The 16943-nt window shown below is 46.8% G+C and overlaps 2 protein-coding genes and 1 long non-coding RNA gene across 3 annotated transcripts; all 3 read left to right on the top strand.

The window, feature by feature from the left end:
- Positions 1 to 6908: 6908 nt before the first annotated feature.
- LOC125759413 (uncharacterized) lies at positions 6909 to 7676 on the top strand. Its single transcript, XR_007417078.1, has 3 exons — positions 6909 to 6947; positions 7013 to 7195; positions 7526 to 7676. It is a non-coding gene; the product is annotated as an uncharacterized LOC125759413 (long non-coding RNA).
- Positions 7677 to 11664: 3988 nt separating this feature from the next.
- On the top strand, positions 11665 to 13864 carry LOC119403596 (putative nuclease HARBI1; the record flags this gene model as incomplete). Its single annotated transcript, XM_037670522.2, has 3 exons — positions 11665 to 12216; positions 12900 to 13035; positions 13488 to 13864. Coding segments are annotated over exons 1-3 (1065 nt in total), but the record flags the coding sequence as incomplete, so codon positions are not given.
- A 50-nt stretch (positions 13865 to 13914) lies between these two features.
- On the top strand, positions 13915 to 16684 carry LOC125759412 (uncharacterized). Its single transcript, XM_049418148.1, has 2 exons — positions 13915 to 13978; positions 15740 to 16684. The coding sequence occupies exons 1-2, from the start codon at positions 13920 to 13922 to the stop codon at positions 16083 to 16085; spliced, it is 405 nt and encodes a 134-aa protein (XP_049274105.1). The 5' UTR covers positions 13915 to 13919; the 3' UTR covers positions 16086 to 16684.
- The last annotated feature ends 259 nt before the right edge of the window (positions 16685 to 16943 follow it).

Here is a 16943-nt window from a genome sequence, read left to right as displayed (position 1 = left end):
ATTAAAGGGTGCTGCGCAGGCAGGGCTGACGGGTCGTTTCACCGCAACACACACTTTTCGCGCGGATATGCGGCCACACGCTCGAACGCGTCAGGGGCGTTCCTCGGAGAGGGAATAGCGGTCTTCGGCTGACAACGGACCACTGCTTCCGGACTTCGCGTGTCACGGCTGTCAGGGGGCGCCGTGTGAGCCGTTGTCAGGGCCTCCTTAATATCTTCAATCGTTAGACAGGCCGGCGCCTGCGCGGTGAGACGTTAAGTGGACAGCGAGTTACAGCCCCTTGGGCGGGCTTGAGTGGCGGAACACCACTGCTTAAGGCGTCTCAGGCTTCGCGGTGACTCTGACATCAACGCTCACAACAAAAACAGCCAACCCATGAAAAGAGCAGCCTCAAGACGTAAAGCATGCGTTGTTTTCAGTCGGAAAATGTGCTTCCCTTTTCATCATATTCTTTCTCAGGAAGCAGAAATCAAGCTGTGCCTCTTTTGTTCTGACCTCTCTGTGCATCAGAAGCTTTGGTGGTATGCCGCTGAGCAGAAGGTCATCACATTAATTTCCGGACGATACGGTAAGGTTACAATGAGAATAGAATGAGAAGGCGCCTGTCTTCGAAGCATTTAACACCGATAAAAAGACCCGCAGGCTGTTGAAACTAAACCTGAGCTCCTGTCTTTCATTCGTCGCCGGGGCTCTCAAATATTACCCGCATATTAGCCCCTTTTTAAATGCGAATTAAACGCTTCCAACAAGGGATAACACTGGATTGTTGATAGTACACATGTAAAAACCGGCACGCTTTGCCGCTGGTCAGTTTTATCGATGGGCGACGCTATGTTTGCCGCTATCAGTGTAGAGTTCGTATTGCTGTAGTTTGATTTCCGTTTCCCGGGGACAAGTTCGGCCAAATAAAGAGTTTCTTCTTCGACACGCCTTCTTGGACACGGAGTCATGACGCTGCCTACGTCGACGTCATGACTCCGCGACAATATATATCTATATATATATATATATATATATATATATATATATATATATATATATATATATATATATATATATATATATATCCCTCGATAACGCCCTAAAGAAATCCTGTTCTCAGCTCTTGGAGACGAGCCTTCACTGCCAGAGAACTCGCCTGACGCAAGCAGGTTATCCCAATCACCTTGTTATATCGGTTGCAGAATGCTTGCTCAATAAACCACCTTCCAATCGTCCGGCCAGAATAACAGCTAATTTTGACGGCCGAAAAAAGTTTGCCGCTATTCCGTATCTACACAGGATATCCCACAACATAAAAAAAGGTGGGTGCTCGACCAAACGTTGGTGTCGTGTTCACGGCCTCAAATAAGTTGGCTAAACTTTGCAAAAGCAGCAACCCAGTTGCTCAAGGAAGGCTTGGCTTAAGTAAGAACCACAGGGCACGTTACGTGCTTTGCAAGAAAGGTATTGTTCACCAGATCCCCTTATCGTGTGGTAAGCATTATGTAGGACAAAGTCAGGAAAGGCAGCGATGGCTGGTTAACCACACACTGCAGCGCGTGTGGTTGCGTTCTGCTTTTTGAGAAGTGTTTCATTGTCCGTAGGCACCTTGACGAGACTACTCGTCATCGAATCGGCAACTATTCATAGGCTTGGCAAAGATTGTGCTAGCACCCCGTCACCATCGCTGACTAACAAAGAACTGGTGTTCCTCGACGGCAGTGTACCCGCGCATACGTGATTTTTTCTTAAGTGTATAAATATGTGTGATCCGGATTTAAATAAATCATGTGTTGAATGTTAACGCCTGTGTACGTGTTCTCCCCTCTTGTCGCGTCTTCATAATTCTGCGCTAATCACTTCAGATTTAATTAGATGTTTCAGCCGCGCAATCTTAAGAAAAAAAAAAAGAGTATAGGTGATTATTTTCGGAGAGTTCTGACTTGCCTTGTATACGACTCTCTTGAAAGAGTCACGGTGACTCTCTCGGTGGGTTGGAGTGGGCGCGCTCTATAGGAGAGTACCCTGACCCTCTAGGAAGAGTGGAAGGACTCTTATCCGGAGGATCACATAACCACTTATGAGGGAGTCGGACGACTCTTGCGGGTAACACTCCTACGGGGGTCAAATGACCCACACCGAAGTGTCAAGCGTCTCCACAACTATTTTAAGGTGCTCATTTGACCCTTGCTCTACGTTTGCGCGACTACTGTTGAAAATAGTGAAGTATTCATTTTAATCAAGTTCAATAATATTTGCCGTTCTGCGCAACGACTGCAAAAAAAAAGAATAGTTCAACTTTAGCATCATTTTATAAAACTCGTCAAAACAACACACCTTTTCCAGCAAAGTAATATAGAAGGCGCGAAAAGATGGTCTGTGATTTCCAATTAAGAAGTTTATTAATTAGTATTTGCATGCTTGTATGAGTACAGCCGACTAAAACGTGTGACTGATGTGCACAGCGTCATATGGTGCAAAATAAACTGCAGAAATCGACATCACGTTTCAATGTTTATTCCTTATGATTAAGAATAAATAAGAAGTGATGACGGCTGGAGGCATCAGACTTGCGACATGCTAGGCTGTCGCTCCTGTTCAGCGTGAGCACCATAAAAACGGTATCCGAAAAGCAGAACGTGATATTCTGATGAGAAAATAAAATGGCACTAAAAGTTTGCAAAACCTATACAATAAGTGGTTCAAACAGACATAATGAACGCTCACAACAAAACAACAAATGAAAACAGGCATGGAAAGGAACCAAGTTTTTTGCCGTTATCGTGTAAAACACAACTTGCAAATAGTAGCTTTTGTAACACGTCACTTGGAGACAAACTTGCAGCACAAGATCATGTGAGCCTCTTTTAAACAACAAACGCAATTGGTTTAAGCTCCTTTGCGTGGGTGCCACTCCCCTCTTTTCCTATGTCGTCTTGTACAACCAAAGGAAATGTAGGACCGACTGCCTCGTTTCGTTGACAGGGCGAACGCCGCTGTTGATTTTCTCATCACTAGCGGTGAGGCGCTAGACCATAGCGACACCTTCGTTTCCCCGAGTGAGCCTGTCAACTAAAGTGAAGAGACGGGAGGAGTGATCAGGGATTCTGGGAATAACCAAAACATACACACTGACCACTTGTACACTCTAATCACGGTAACGTTTACGACAGCATAAAAAGACATGTAACTTATAATTTATAAGTTACGTGGCTGTTACAGCAATTTTATCTTTGTGTTTTCTTCATTTCCCTCTCTCATAAAGGTTACATCGACAGCAGCGTGCCAAGTTAAAAGCTAAAGCACCGCGATGAGCATTGTAACCTTTAGATTGTAACTTATAAAAGCGCAATGACTCATCCGTCAGGGGACCTACACTATGGAGTGGAAGTTTATTGATCAATGTGTCACATCGCGATCTGTCTTGTTCAAGGCTGGCTTTATCAATTGAACAGCGGATGATGTACACACAGAACGGGTCTTGACAGCAGAAAAGCAAATCACAGAAGCAGCGATTTTACATTGCGGCGTACTGAGGCAAGCGATGGTGGGGTATGAACTAAAACTGGAATTCAATAAGGTGAGCCCGCTTCCAAAACCCGTAATTTATGAAGTGGCATAATCTGCACAGACATCGGCAGAAGCACAAGAACGAAAAACTATCGTATGTTGGTCAAATGTTTCTGCTATAGAACTTATTAAGTAGCTCTTATATCTATTTTGCTTTTAAGCCGCAGAAGTAATTAATTTGCCTCCGGGAAGCTTCGCATATGGCGACAAGATAAAGTACTGTGAGCACACGACAACCGACCAAATTAAACTGACGATGCGATCGAAGAACCATCCCATGGAGCGAGAAAAATATTTTTCCGAGACTCGCAATACAATTTATTTGAATTTCGCTGTCGTGTTGTCTGGGTTTTTTTTTTCGCGTTATAATTAACGGATCGTAAAGTGCAGCAAACGTCACGGTCAACATAGCACCAAACACGCTTAACCGTCGTCAATTCGCCAACAGGGGAGAAAAAGGTGCCGTTGAGTTCACAAAACAACGTGGGACGGCCGCTCCAGTACAGAGGCCGCGTAGAGAGATGTATGAGCTCGCAGTGAGTAACAAATGTGGCGTCCTCGAGGCACCGCTTCAACGTTATCGAACCAGGGACGGCGTCATCTCTCCTAGGCTTTGCACAGCTTGAGGTGTATGCCGGGAAGAGCATTCAAATGCGAGGCGGTTTGTGCGGTTGTTGAAGTCGCGTTTGTGCAGTGCTGCTCTTTGTTTCATCGATTTAAACAGATTTTACGCTCCGCGCTTTGTTGACGTGCTTGGTTTAATCGTGTTGTGTACGTGAGTGGCGTGTAACTAGTGATACAGCACGCAGGGGCAGTCATTAACGTGCGTGATCCGCCGCAAATAAGCCACGAGGCATTGCAACGGGCACGTTCAGTGGGCTGCGCGGCCGTTGCGATGAGCTGCATTGCTGATTCTTCGCTTCCCGAGACTGGCAATTGTCGAGCGGGTTGCATCCGTTGTTACGTTGCCTGAAGACAGTAGTAAATGTGATTTGCAGGTAAGCAATATTCCCTCTTCAGTACGTCATTTGCTTGTGTATATGTACTTATGTCGCGTGTTTACCTGAATTCATGCTCATGCTTACGCTACTGTACGAGATAGGTCGTGTCATACTTTTATGTAATCGTGTCACAATTTTATGTTTTAAATAAATCGTGTCATACTTTTATGTAATGCATTGTTATTGGCAGTATTTGCTCTGCGTTTGACATTACAAGATGAGTGTTTGGGCGTATATTATCAAACATCCGACTAAGATCATTCGTTATCATACACGTTTATGTGAGAAGAGATGAAGGACAGAAGTTTAACCCTTCTTGCTGTCGCCGACTTGGTACCTTCAACACGCTCGATGAAGGCTGCAATCACGGTGTGAAATACTGTAGGCGACATAAACAAAGTGCCTCAGATCAGCTTTGCCCAGACGAGCTCTGCGTGCGCAGTAACTCGCTCCTGATGTCAATGGCAGTCTGGGCTGTTTGTCATGTCCTTGTCACCGGTACATGATATTTCGTGGCGTCTATACGCAACGTGTCGGCTAATTCAACTTTTCGCCATGCTTCAAACTCTGCTGCGGTTGTTTTAGGTGGACGAGTGAGGGTTTAAGGCGGTAATGCGGGCCAGTTGGTTGTGATCACTGGTGTTCATTTCGGTAGCGCAAAGAAAATTAGACACATTAAAAGAAAAAAAAACCCTCGTACAGTGATGTAGCGCGTCGCGCCTGTGCAACGGGTTTTTGTGTGTTTCCTTGCAGCAAAGTCAGTTGGTGTCTAGCGCCCGTCCTGTCTACGTGTCCTCTCTTGTCTTTAATTGTCTTGCGCTACCGAAATGAATAAAGCTTTAAGTACCCGAAAGACAATGAAATGGCGTTAAGAGTGCGTTTTAAGTGTCTTAAAGTAAGTCACAGCATCCTTCCGTGTGTAGCTGAATGTAGCGAACCCGAGGCACTGCGCCGACCGAAGTAAACATTTAATACACACACACAAAAGGACATTTATGACGTGAAAAAATAAATGGTTAAATCCAGTGCTTTGGCTGAACACGTTTCAGGGGACACGCAATCGACTGGGGGAAGGCACGTGCTCGCGCTAGAGAAAAATTGCTGTCACGACGTCTTTATCTCGAGTCGCTCTTAATACCGACCACTCCGTGTGTGTGCGTTCGTACGTGTGTGTGTGTGTGTGTGTGTGTGTGTGTGTGTGTGTGTGTGTGTGCTCGCGCGTGCTTGTGCGCGCGTGTGTTTGCTCGCGTGTGTGTTCGTGCGCGCGTGTGTGTGTGTGCTCGCGTGTGTGTATGTGCTCGTGCGTGCGTGTTTGTGTGCTCGCGCGAGCGCGCGCGTGTGTGTGCGCGTGTGTTTGCTCGCGTGTGTGCTCGTGCGCGTGTGTGTGTGTGTGTGTGTGTGTGTGCGCGCGTGTGTGTGCTCGTGCGCGTGTGTGTGTGTGTGTGTGTTTGCTCGCGCGTGCGTGCGTGCGTGCGTGTGCGCGCCCGCGTGTGTGCTCGTGCGCGTGTGTTTGCTCGCATGTGTGCTCGTTCGCGCGCGTGTGTGTGTGTGTGCTCGCGCGTGCGTGTGTGCTCGCGTGTGTGCGCGCGCGTGCGTGTGTGTGTGTGTGCGCTCGCGCGTGTGTGTGCGCGCTCGCGCGTGCGTGTGTGTATGTGTGCGCTCGCGCGTGCGTGTGTGCGCGCTTGTATGTGTGTGTGCGCGTGCGTGCGTGTGTGTGTGTGCGCGCGCGCGCGTGTGTGTGTGTGTGTGTGCGTGTGTGTGTGTGCTTTTTGCTTTAGTCGGCTCAGTGCCTCGGGTTTTCAACGTCACCACGTATCAACCCAACCAGACGGGCTTCCGTCAGACTTCAAACTTCTGCGTCTTGAACTAACTTGAAACCTTACCACAAATATATGCTGAAGTCATCTTCATTCCATAGTTGCACTCATACAGATCACAATGTACGGCATTCAAAATTCAGATAATTCATGCTCATGCTTACGCTGCTGTAAGAGTTCGGTCGAGTCACAAAAATAAATTGTCATGCTTTTACGCATTGTTGCCGGCAGTATTTGCTCTGCGTCGCTCGATTACGTCTAAATGCGTCGCTATCGAAACGGGGCAGCTGAGAATATGTTACGCGAGAAGCGATACGCTGTGGCTTAACGATTTTTCAGATAGCACGAATGCCAGCAATCGTGCAACGTAGGAGTTCAAAGGGAGACATGGTCAGTGTGGTTGGAATGTCTTTCGATGTCCTTAGTTCCTTGGCGATAAAAGTTTATTCTCTGGCACTGAGATAACTTTTTTTTTGTGTTCTCGTTCTGTTCTAGGGTGCAAGAAACGTGTAATTGTGGTTAGAAAAAATGAATCAGTATACATGTGATTTAACTGTCAAAGCCGGAATTTTTAAAGGTACGTAGACAACACAAATGATTTTTCCCGCCATATTAAATGTGTTGCGTTGGAACTGTTTACAGCATACATCCCGCCCAAGGCATGCTGGGATGATCTCCTATCAGGCAGCTTGGAAACTTCCAGACGCCGATATGCCTTACGTTCGGTGCAGCCGAGGTTATGAACTGTCAAGTGGAATATGCCCCTTGAGGAAAACGAGTATATTCAAGCTCCACGTGAAATGCCAAGTATGGTCACTGAAAAATGTAAATTGTAATGTTTCTGTTTCTAATCACCTGCTGTCGTGTTTCTGCTACTAAACTGTCACTTACATTATTGTATTGCTGACTCTTGTGCTAAACAGATGTAAATTGCGTTTGGTATTAACGTGCATTTTCAAATAAGATTTTTGTTTTCCGATAAACGTATTGCACAGGATAGTACATTTGAGGAACGCTTATGTAGTGGTCAAGTAACAACCTTTTTTTTGGGGGGGGGAGGTGGAGTATGTGTCTCACATAACATGTTATCGGCAGTTGTGTGCAAAGTGGCAGTAACCGTTGGAATAGTGTAAAATAACGGTCCTCTCCCTTTAGGATCGACTGTCCAGCGAGGAGATTGCGGAATCAGCAGCTGACATATTGACTGATGAAACGTGATGGTGCGTGCAGCAAGAGAGGGTTTGACTGCAGATCCTGACCACCTGCTCCTGTAAATTTGTACCAACCACAGGCGAAAACAAGGAGAAACCCTTTGAATACCTGCGGTCTTCTATCAGCTAGACAAGTCCCTGAAGCTATAAATCAATAAACTTTGATGTATTCTGCTTTGGAGGTATAAAGCAATGAAATATGAATTCTTTTCGAATGGTGCATGTTTTTTTTTCTTCAGAAATTTTCTTGGGAGCACGCACAACCCGAGCAACAAAAGTAAAGGACTGACAATCACCCTCTTTTTGGCTGCCCTCTGGGTTTCAGCTGTCCTGCTTATGTGCAAAGTATCAGAAGTTATGGTATGCCGCACACATTAGTGTACTTAAGGAGAAGCACGACGCTGATCACGTATTATTTGCAGGGGGCTCCACTCAGTATAACAGCTCTACCCGTGGCCCACCGACCCAGGTGTCGCCTAACAAAGGGTATGTGCCTCTTTTCTTTCGATCTTCTTCCTGCGACACATTTCGGACCACTCGCTACGCGCATGATCGGCCCAGCCAAGTGTCATCTAGCAAGAGAAGCGTGGCTCTTCCTTTAGGGCTTCGTTTTGTGCACGCCTAATCTTTTGTACTTCTTTCTGCGGCTTTATTATGCGGCGTACAAATATGTACACAGAGTAATGAGAACTTTCACGGCGGTGTGGTAATGCCTGCCCTGTCCTGAATACACACGCTGGAGCTTTCGAATAATCCTGGTACATGTCTGCTTAGAGCACGACAGTTGCGGTGTCCGTGGCAAGAGATGTACGCTTCCCTCATCGCAAGGAAAAGCACAAAACAATTTCCTTTGGAGTTGGCTTAGAGCTTGCATGCATCATAACGTCACACCTTCGCCCACAAGCATCGTGTTGTTCAAATGCGGTCTGCCACTAAAACGATAATTGAAAAGAGCAGGTGATCGGCAGATATTCCTAATCATGAGTTGTGCCATGTGTATCAGACAAGTATCCTCTCTTGATCCAATTAAGTAGATGTTTAAGCATTGCAATTTGCATCTCTCGAGAAAACCGCGTTGCGGCTCTTGGTATTATTTTATTTTTGCGTATGCATACATTTACTTTTAGTGCGTCTTTACATCATTCAGCATTCGTATATAATATGCACATACGTACCAGCCAGCTACTTATTAAGCGATGATTTCAGACATTTCTTTGGGTTTTGCGAGAAGTACGTAAAACTGACTAAACGTGGCGTATGGCGAACAGTTTGTATATCAATTTTGAATATGTTCTACGCCGTGAGGAGCAGTGTTAATTCTCCGCGCACTTCTTTACGCCTTCAGCAGCTTCCTTGCTTTGTCAACCTCACATTTTGTCAGTATCCACGTTTCCATTGCTGATCCCACATTTGAAGGTGAACAAAATCGCAAATAGCCCTGTAACAAATAGACGGCTGGTATTTATAGTTTGATAAGTTTGATATTTATAGTTTGATAAGCACGAATAACACTGTCAATGAAAGTGCACGAGCAGCAGAAAAATAGTTAAGTGTTATAATCACGCCAACCTATGCTTAAACTGCATAGAAGTTGGACCAAGAGAGGATTGCCTGACACGTATATCATGGTACTATTATAAAACCTCTGGTCTTCATTGATATTGACGGGTCAATCACATTTTAATAATAATCGCGGTTCATCATTACTGCAGTGCATGCTAACTCCAAGTCGCCTCGAATATTCGAATGTTTTGTTAGCTGCCTCTTCTAATGAGTGAAGGCGGCGCGTTGGGCCTCGGTCACAGCAATTGTCACGTTCTATGAGCAGTCATGCACTTGAATTATTACAATGCGCCAGAGCGTGATTTCCGAGAAGCACGTTCCATGTGACACCTTCCGCAAAGGTTCGCATTTCTTAGCGTACGTATATAGACGGTGTATTAAAACCGCAGAAGGAAGCACGGAAAAAACACGAGGCACGCGCAGCACGAAGTGCGAAAGAGTGGAAGGCTGCGCTTCCCTTGCTGTTGCACACCTGGCTGATCCAAGCATGCGATGAGCGTAACCTCCTGGAATGCGTCGAAGAAAGAAGAGCGAAGGAAAGAAGAGGCGCAGAGCGGTGGCCGTATAAAATATCCTGCAAGCCGTTTTGTGTAAACAGTATACCGTGTACTGTACAACGTAACCTCTAAAGGAAAGAAGAGGCGCAGAGCGGTGGCCGCATAAAATCTCCTCCAAGCCGTTTTGTGTAAACAGTATACCGTGTACTGTACAACGTAACCTCTATTTTTACGCGAGAACGCTCGATACTGTGAACGGGTACTAAAGTTTACCAGATAACTTCTATTTTATAAGTACACAAATTTGTGAAAATGTGCACCTTTAGTAAACGTTACCGTGCTTAGAGTGTATTTAAAACCACCCTATGTTGAACACACCGTTACTGTACACACATCTGACACGAGTGTTTCGTTCGAAATAATTTCGCAACGAAAACAAATTTTCACGTAAGAGGCAGCTGGAACCTCGTTTCTCAATAGGCACTGGCTATGGACAAATGAAAGAGCTTCTTTTCTGAGAAATCTCTTCAAAATTTGGTTTAGAATAAGCACGGCTTTGCGCCGGCATGTTCCGACATCCATGCACATCCTCCGGCAGTCAGGGGCACGCCGTGAGCGGTTACTGACCGCATGTTTAACAAACATAACCCATCCTTAAATACTCGGATAAACACATGCGAGTACGAGCGCCCGAACAACACCCAGCGCGCGCGGACGCCGTCTACGTCGAGATCAGACATGTCATATGCTAGAATTACCGCACATAGCTCCCGCAGTCACGTCCACTCACTCGATTCTGTTATAACGCCGAACGACATCGCAGTGTAGGCAAACCACGAAAACAGCAAACAAACGAGGGACGACAAGAGTGCACAGCGGGGGCCATAATAACGCGCGCCGTCGAAAGTCTCGAGATTTTTCACCTCACCCGCGAGGCGTGTCCAACCTAAGTGGCTACCGCGTGCATGCATGCTGGAAGCATCGTCCTATATCTGCACCTCAAACTACCGTCTTTAAGCCAAGAAAAACCATTATATACAATGCGTCTAAGCGTTCCGTACACGGACTCTTTTTTTGACATTCCCACGGTTGAGGGAAATGTTGTTATGAAGTAGACTAAAGCGCATTTCAAAACGACATCTTGCACCTTCAGCAGTGCAGACACAATCAGCGGTCATCAAAAAAAATAACCTTTGATAATTGTTTCCATCACTCATTTTATGGGAGCTTGTACAGCAACGCGCACAACGGTGTCAACTCGTTAACAGACAGTTTAGCGGGGCATCTGCAAGAGCCCCGCGGACGCAGGCTGCTGTTGGAAATGGCTGGCAGATAACTTCCGCAGAGCTTCTGCAGACGCCCAGCTAAAGCTGTATAATTCGTACCTACGAAAGCAGTACAGTCACCTTTAACAGGCGCACGTTGTCCACGTCCGCAGCTTCATGACTGTTCCGCCCTCCAAGCGTGACTTCGAGCACGGAGCCTGGCGTCAACGCCACCGAAGATGTGCATGTTTGCTAGAACACAAAACTGCACTACAAGCAACTGACGCAATCCGCGCAACCAACACAACGCATTCCAAACGACTGAGCAGACAGAGAGAGGAGGCTAAGGCACCGCGCCGACTGCGCATGTGGGCGAGCGAGGCGAGCCACCGCGCCAGAACGGCGTCGAAGCGCAAACGCGCGCGTGATCTGCCAGGGGGCGATCGGAGATCTCTGTTCTTATCTGTTCTGCGCCGTTCGTTCGCGTTCGTTCTGATGGTCGCACGCGATTGGCTGAAGCCGGACAACTCACGCCACTCTAAGGGGCGTGGCCATTTCTTTTTTTTCCTTGATGTTTTCTTTTTTGGTGACGTCATGCCGCGTCATAATGAAAATTTCGTCTGCTACAACGGAACGCCGAGCGAGACCGTTCGCGCGGGGATCGCACGCGCGCTCCGGCGCGTAAAAGCGGCTTTTCACGGCGTAGATTGGATTGATACGGCGGCTTCGGCTGCCGCAACGGCGTAGTTTTCGAGAAGATGGCGCTCGCCGCGGGTGTTGTCGCAGCGTTGGCGATTCTCGACGAAGAGGAAGAGGTGTTGGAGGTGCGGAATGCTTTTGAAGAGTTGAGCGAGTGTGAATTCCGGCGTCGTTTTCGTTTCTCGAAACGAACGGTACGTTGGTTGTGCGGCGAACTGGACCCCTTCATCGGGTGCCGACGAGCCAGTGGAATTTCAACGAAGCGGAAGGTGTTGTGTGCGCTGAGATTTTTCGCGACCGGCTGCTTCCAGCGAGCTGTCGGCAGTGAGGAGTTCATCGGCCTGTCGCAGCCGTCCGTCAGCGACACGGTCCACGAGGTGGCACACGCCATCGCTGTCGTTGGCGGACAAAAACGGTGGGTGGCGTTTCCCGAAACATCACAAGCGAAGGAGCGAACAAAGGCGTCGTTCGCTCGGCTCGGGCGGATTCCCGGTGTGCTGGGGTGCGTCGACGGCACGCTCATCGCCATCCAGAAGCCCCACGGCCTGAGCCCCGGCGACACGGCGAATTACATGTCGCGGAAGGGCTTCTACGCCTTGAACACCATGATCGTGAGTATTCGTGCATTGTAAGCGTAGCGAATCGTTTCATTTTTAGTTTTCCGCTTTACTGAGACTTGCGACAGTGTTCTGGGAGCGGGATTTTGAATCGACTATCCAGAACGGTAATGGGTTCGTCTCGGGGCACCTCGCTTAGTATAAGCGATGAAATCTTGCGACGCGCAGTTCGCTGTGCTTCAGTGGCCTCGACAGTGCATAAAATTATCGCTGATCGATCGCCAAATGTACCTGAACCATGATTCTCGATGTGTATTTCTTGAGAGTAGCGCTCCATGCATAATGTGTGTTCTCATTGTTGATTGTCGTGATGGGCGTTGCTTTAATTAACAACGTATTGTTTCATCACCCTTTTTCACTCGCGAGTCTTTTTATGCTCTAAGTAGTTTGTGATACAGTTGCGTAAACATACAGTAGTAATTTGTGGTAAAGCCTGCTGTGGCCAGAAGCTGGGTTGGTCCAAACAATAAGCATGCAGACTATATACCATTTCTCACTGTCTTGATCAAGCCAAGTGCATCTGTTAGCGCTTACGGTATCAGTCCTATCTTGTCGACGATGTGTTCATAGCTATGTTTGAATGGCAGGTAACAATGCAGGCATATGTAGTTATATTAACATAACAGCTTTTGCGAGGTCTTTTGTGACTACAATTTTGGCTCAATTAAATTCCGCAGACCTGTGATGCCGACCTCTGGATTCTGGATATCAATCCATGTTTCCCGGGGTCGTGCCATGACTCGTGGGTGTGGCGGAGGAGCTCTCTTCGGCGGCACGTGGGAGCTGAACTGCGGCTTGGCGAATGCTTGCTTGGTAGGTGCTGGCAATCTTTGCCACAATCAAGACGATATTTCCACGTTCGTTTATTGTCTTATATTGATGTATTCATGTTTCAGCCACACCAATTGTGAATGCTTGGTGCAGAGTGCCTCAATGTCTGGAAAGCTTCTTCGTGATCTTTTTTTTTCGATCAATCTGTTGTGATCACACGCAGAACGCAAACAGTCAAGTTTCGATAGCTTATGCAAGCACCAGCGATAACGCTGGAAGGTTCTATAACTGCTTTATTAAAGACGCATTCTGCTGATGTTCAGATTACTTGACGGCTCACAGTTGCTCATGCTGCTTTCACATTGTATTTTCATTTTTGGGCACAAATTCATCCAAATAAAAAAAGTTTAGTCTTGAACACACTGACTGCTGCCTTCGTCAGTATCACTGCCACGTGACACTATAACTACAGCTGTCATGCTGCCCTTGTGCAGGAGACTCTGGCTATCCTTTGGAACCGTGGCTCATGACGCCAGTGCTCGGACGTCCAGCTAGTGGCACCCCTGAGAGCGCGTACAACAAGGCCCACACCACCATGCGCAATGTTGTGGAGAGGTGCATCGGGGTCCTAAAGAGCAGGTTCCGCTGCTTGCAGCGTTACCGGACTCTGCTCTACAACCCCGACAAAGCAGCCACCATCATTGCTGCTTGCGCAGCTCTTCACAACATTGCGATGGCGGCACGTGAGCCTGCTCCTGAAGGGGACGATGACGACACAGACGACGATGACGATTCTGAGGTGCCACCAGCAGCTGATGAGCCATCGCCGCCACAAGAACAAGGTCCAGCACCACGGCTGTTGCATCTCAAGGGCCAGCAGCAGCGCAGCCGCGTGGTCAACCTGTTCCGTGGACTGCGGACCCCACATGCTGCGCACCTGCGTAGGGTACGCAGCCGCCTGCAACGACCTCGGCAGCGTTGCGTGGTGCGTGTTTCTCTTTGTTCCTTATGTTAGTCACTGGCATGTTGAAGGAAAGCTCGCTTTATTTTAATGCACTCTTTTAATGAAACAACATTGACAACTTGCTGCAACATTTTTAATGAAACAGGGTTGTCTTTACAATGAATGACCCCTTTGCCAAGCAATGCCATCTGAATGAAATACTTTGACCGGCTTGTCACAATATGGTGCTTCACAGTAAGCACAAGTGAGAGCTCAACTGTAAATGGCACATGATGCTATTCACAGCCAAAGTGGTAACCTGAAAAGGCAGCCTCAACCAGCGCAGCAACAGGGGCTAGTTTTACTGAAAGAAGGATTGTGCTTTTACACATGAAGTAAACATTCACAAGACATATAACAAGCAATGCACATATAAGGCAAAATAAAGCTACTTTGCATCAACACGTGCACTTTGCAACACAAAAGTCATTGCAGTACATGAAAACAAAGTACAGTTGAACCCACATATATCGAATTGACTAAAAGACTATAACTGGTTCGATATATTGAGCTATTCGACACAAAACTGTTGGAGAATTTATTGCCTCCTAAGTGGTACGTTGGCTTCACGGAACTGCTTTGCAATAATATTAGAAAGACGCCGTCACGGCACTGCGTAGGGATCTTTTTTGTTTTGCATTTTGCATGGTTTAGAGTCAGCGATGCACTGTTCTATGCAAGGGTGGGTTGTACACATGAGGACATGGTGTGGATGTAAATGACAGCTGTGTGTACTCGTCACGCGCTGAAAGCATCTAGTCTGCCTTGGCCCTATTGTCAGTCTTGTTCCTAAGAATCATACAGTGCATGCTTCTTGGGATGTTGATCACAGCGGAGACGTAACGCTTTTTTCCCCATCTTCGGCAATATTAATATCACCAACTTTGCGGATATCAGCATCGCTTTTCCATTTTATGGCATGTATAAAGCTCGCAAAAAGGTGCAAAAAATCGAGCTGCAATCCGGATGTATCAAAATGACTAGAAAACACTTACTGCAGACTGTAAATATAAAAATACACTACACTGTGAGCATATATTAAAAAATTTCTTATTGCATTACATCGTATGTTGAGATTTAAAAAATCACATTGCAAAAACATGATTCTAAATGCAATCTCATTGCGCTATGCTCATTTACTACAAAACTGCTGAATGTATAACCTCACATGATGAGATTGAAGAGACAATGACGTGGCATGACACGATTCACCACTGCAACTGCACTGTGCTATGTACAATAAAACAGCACATCCGTGCTTCTCATATGCAGGAAAAGAAAATTTACAGAGAACATTTGCAGGGTGCTTCAAAAAGAAACCAACATACCCAGCTTGTGGTATGAAATGAACAGAAATAATATATAAAATAAAAACACAGGGCACTGCAGTAACAATCCTACATACCACAGCTTGTGGTATGTAAGTAAAGAAAAAAAAGAATGCGTAAGACAAAATATCACAGCTCGTGGTATGAAATGAACAGAAATAATACATAAAAAAACACAGGGCACTGCAGTAACAAACCTACATACCACAGCTTGTGGTATGTAGGGAAAGAAAAAAAAGAATACGTAAGAGAAAATATCACAGCTCGTGGTATGAAATGAACAGAAATAATACATAAAAAAACACGGCACTGCAGTAACAAACCTACATATCACAGCTTGTGATATGCAGGGAAAGAAAAAAGAATACATAGGATAAAAAAAAAACACCACTGCAAAAGACAAATTATGGCGCAGGTGGCTGCCGTTGGAGCGCCGCAGTGAGGGCCCGGACGAGGGCACCGATGCCCTGCAGCTCGCCCGCGACGTCATCAAGACTCCGAGCCTGACGTTCAGCGGCTGCTCGATGACGCCTGGCCTCGTCAGCGAGCTGCTGCAGTGCCTCGCCCTGCCGCCTGGTGTTCTCAGCGAGCAGCTCCAGCGCCGCGGCCTGCCGATCGCCAACATCGCGCAGCTGTGCCAGGAGCTGGAAACCAAGAAATGTGTTGCCATTATCATCCATGCATTTCTCACTATGGACTCTTCGCTGGAAGCTTCTGTTCGTGAAGAGTCTCAGTGTGCACAACAATTTCCTCTTTGTTGAAAATCCACTGGCCCAACGGCATCCATGAATGGTGCCGGTTCACCGCACAACCAATGCACTCCGTTTGGACAGACCGAAACGGTGCCGGAATTCATTTTTGCTCAACTCATCAAACGCATCTCGCACCTCCAACCACCTCTGCACGAGAAGAAACCAAACAGCCCTTTTCAGGGCTACACAACCCTTGCTCGGCCTTACGAGATGACCGACATAATCACAACCTCCTTCCGAACCCTCACTTGCTGCAGTATGCAAAACATGCAGCAAGCAGATGCGACACAGGTGCAAAATGTGCATTAGTGTATGATAAGTTACATAAGTTCGTTTTTTGTACAGAACCTTAGGCAATAGCACATTTTCATATATAATGCTTTAGAAGCATATGACACTACAGGGAACCATCTCGAGACGTTACACATTCTTCATGTAAATTTACTGTTTCACCTTAACTACAAAGCAGGATACCTGCTTGTTCAGTCTGACAGTAAACAATTAGCTCACCTTCAACCCTTCTTTAGTACTAACATACACCTGCACGCATGAGCATCACCTATGAGCCTGTAATATCATCTGCAGTTAATGAAGTTGGTATTCACGAACCGTGTTGGTCTGCTGCTGCTGCTCCATTAAACCCGGTAGCACGGCGCGGACGGCTGATGGCTGGCGCCTCCGCGGTTGGCGCTGGGGTACTGAAAACAAAAACATTACTTTACTTCACAGCAGACACCAATGGAACAAGTGTTTTAAAGCTCTGAAATGGATTATCTTATTAAACGACTTATACTGTTAATAGGAAAACATCAAACTTACACGCTGGGGCCGCATCCTCCTCTGCCACACCAGCGGCAGCCGGAGCAG

This window comes from Rhipicephalus sanguineus, chromosome 8, assembly GCF_013339695.2.
Source record: "Rhipicephalus sanguineus isolate Rsan-2018 chromosome 8, BIME_Rsan_1.4, whole genome shotgun sequence".
NCBI lineage: Eukaryota > Metazoa > Arthropoda > Arachnida > Ixodida > Ixodidae > Rhipicephalus > Rhipicephalus sanguineus.
Note: the sequence above shows the minus strand (reverse complement) of the source record. Positions and strands in the feature narration are given on the sequence as shown.

Excerpts from the sequence above, each read along its gene's own strand:
- LOC125759412 (XM_049418148.1), top strand. The coding sequence starts at position 13,920 with ATGCTGCGCACCTGCGTAGGGTACGCAGCCGCCTGCAACGACCTCGGC. Across the intron at positions 13,979-15,739 it reads GACCTCGGCAGCGTTGCGTG|GTGGCTGCCGTTGGAGCGCC; the intron begins GTGCGTGTTTCT and ends ATTATGGCGCAG.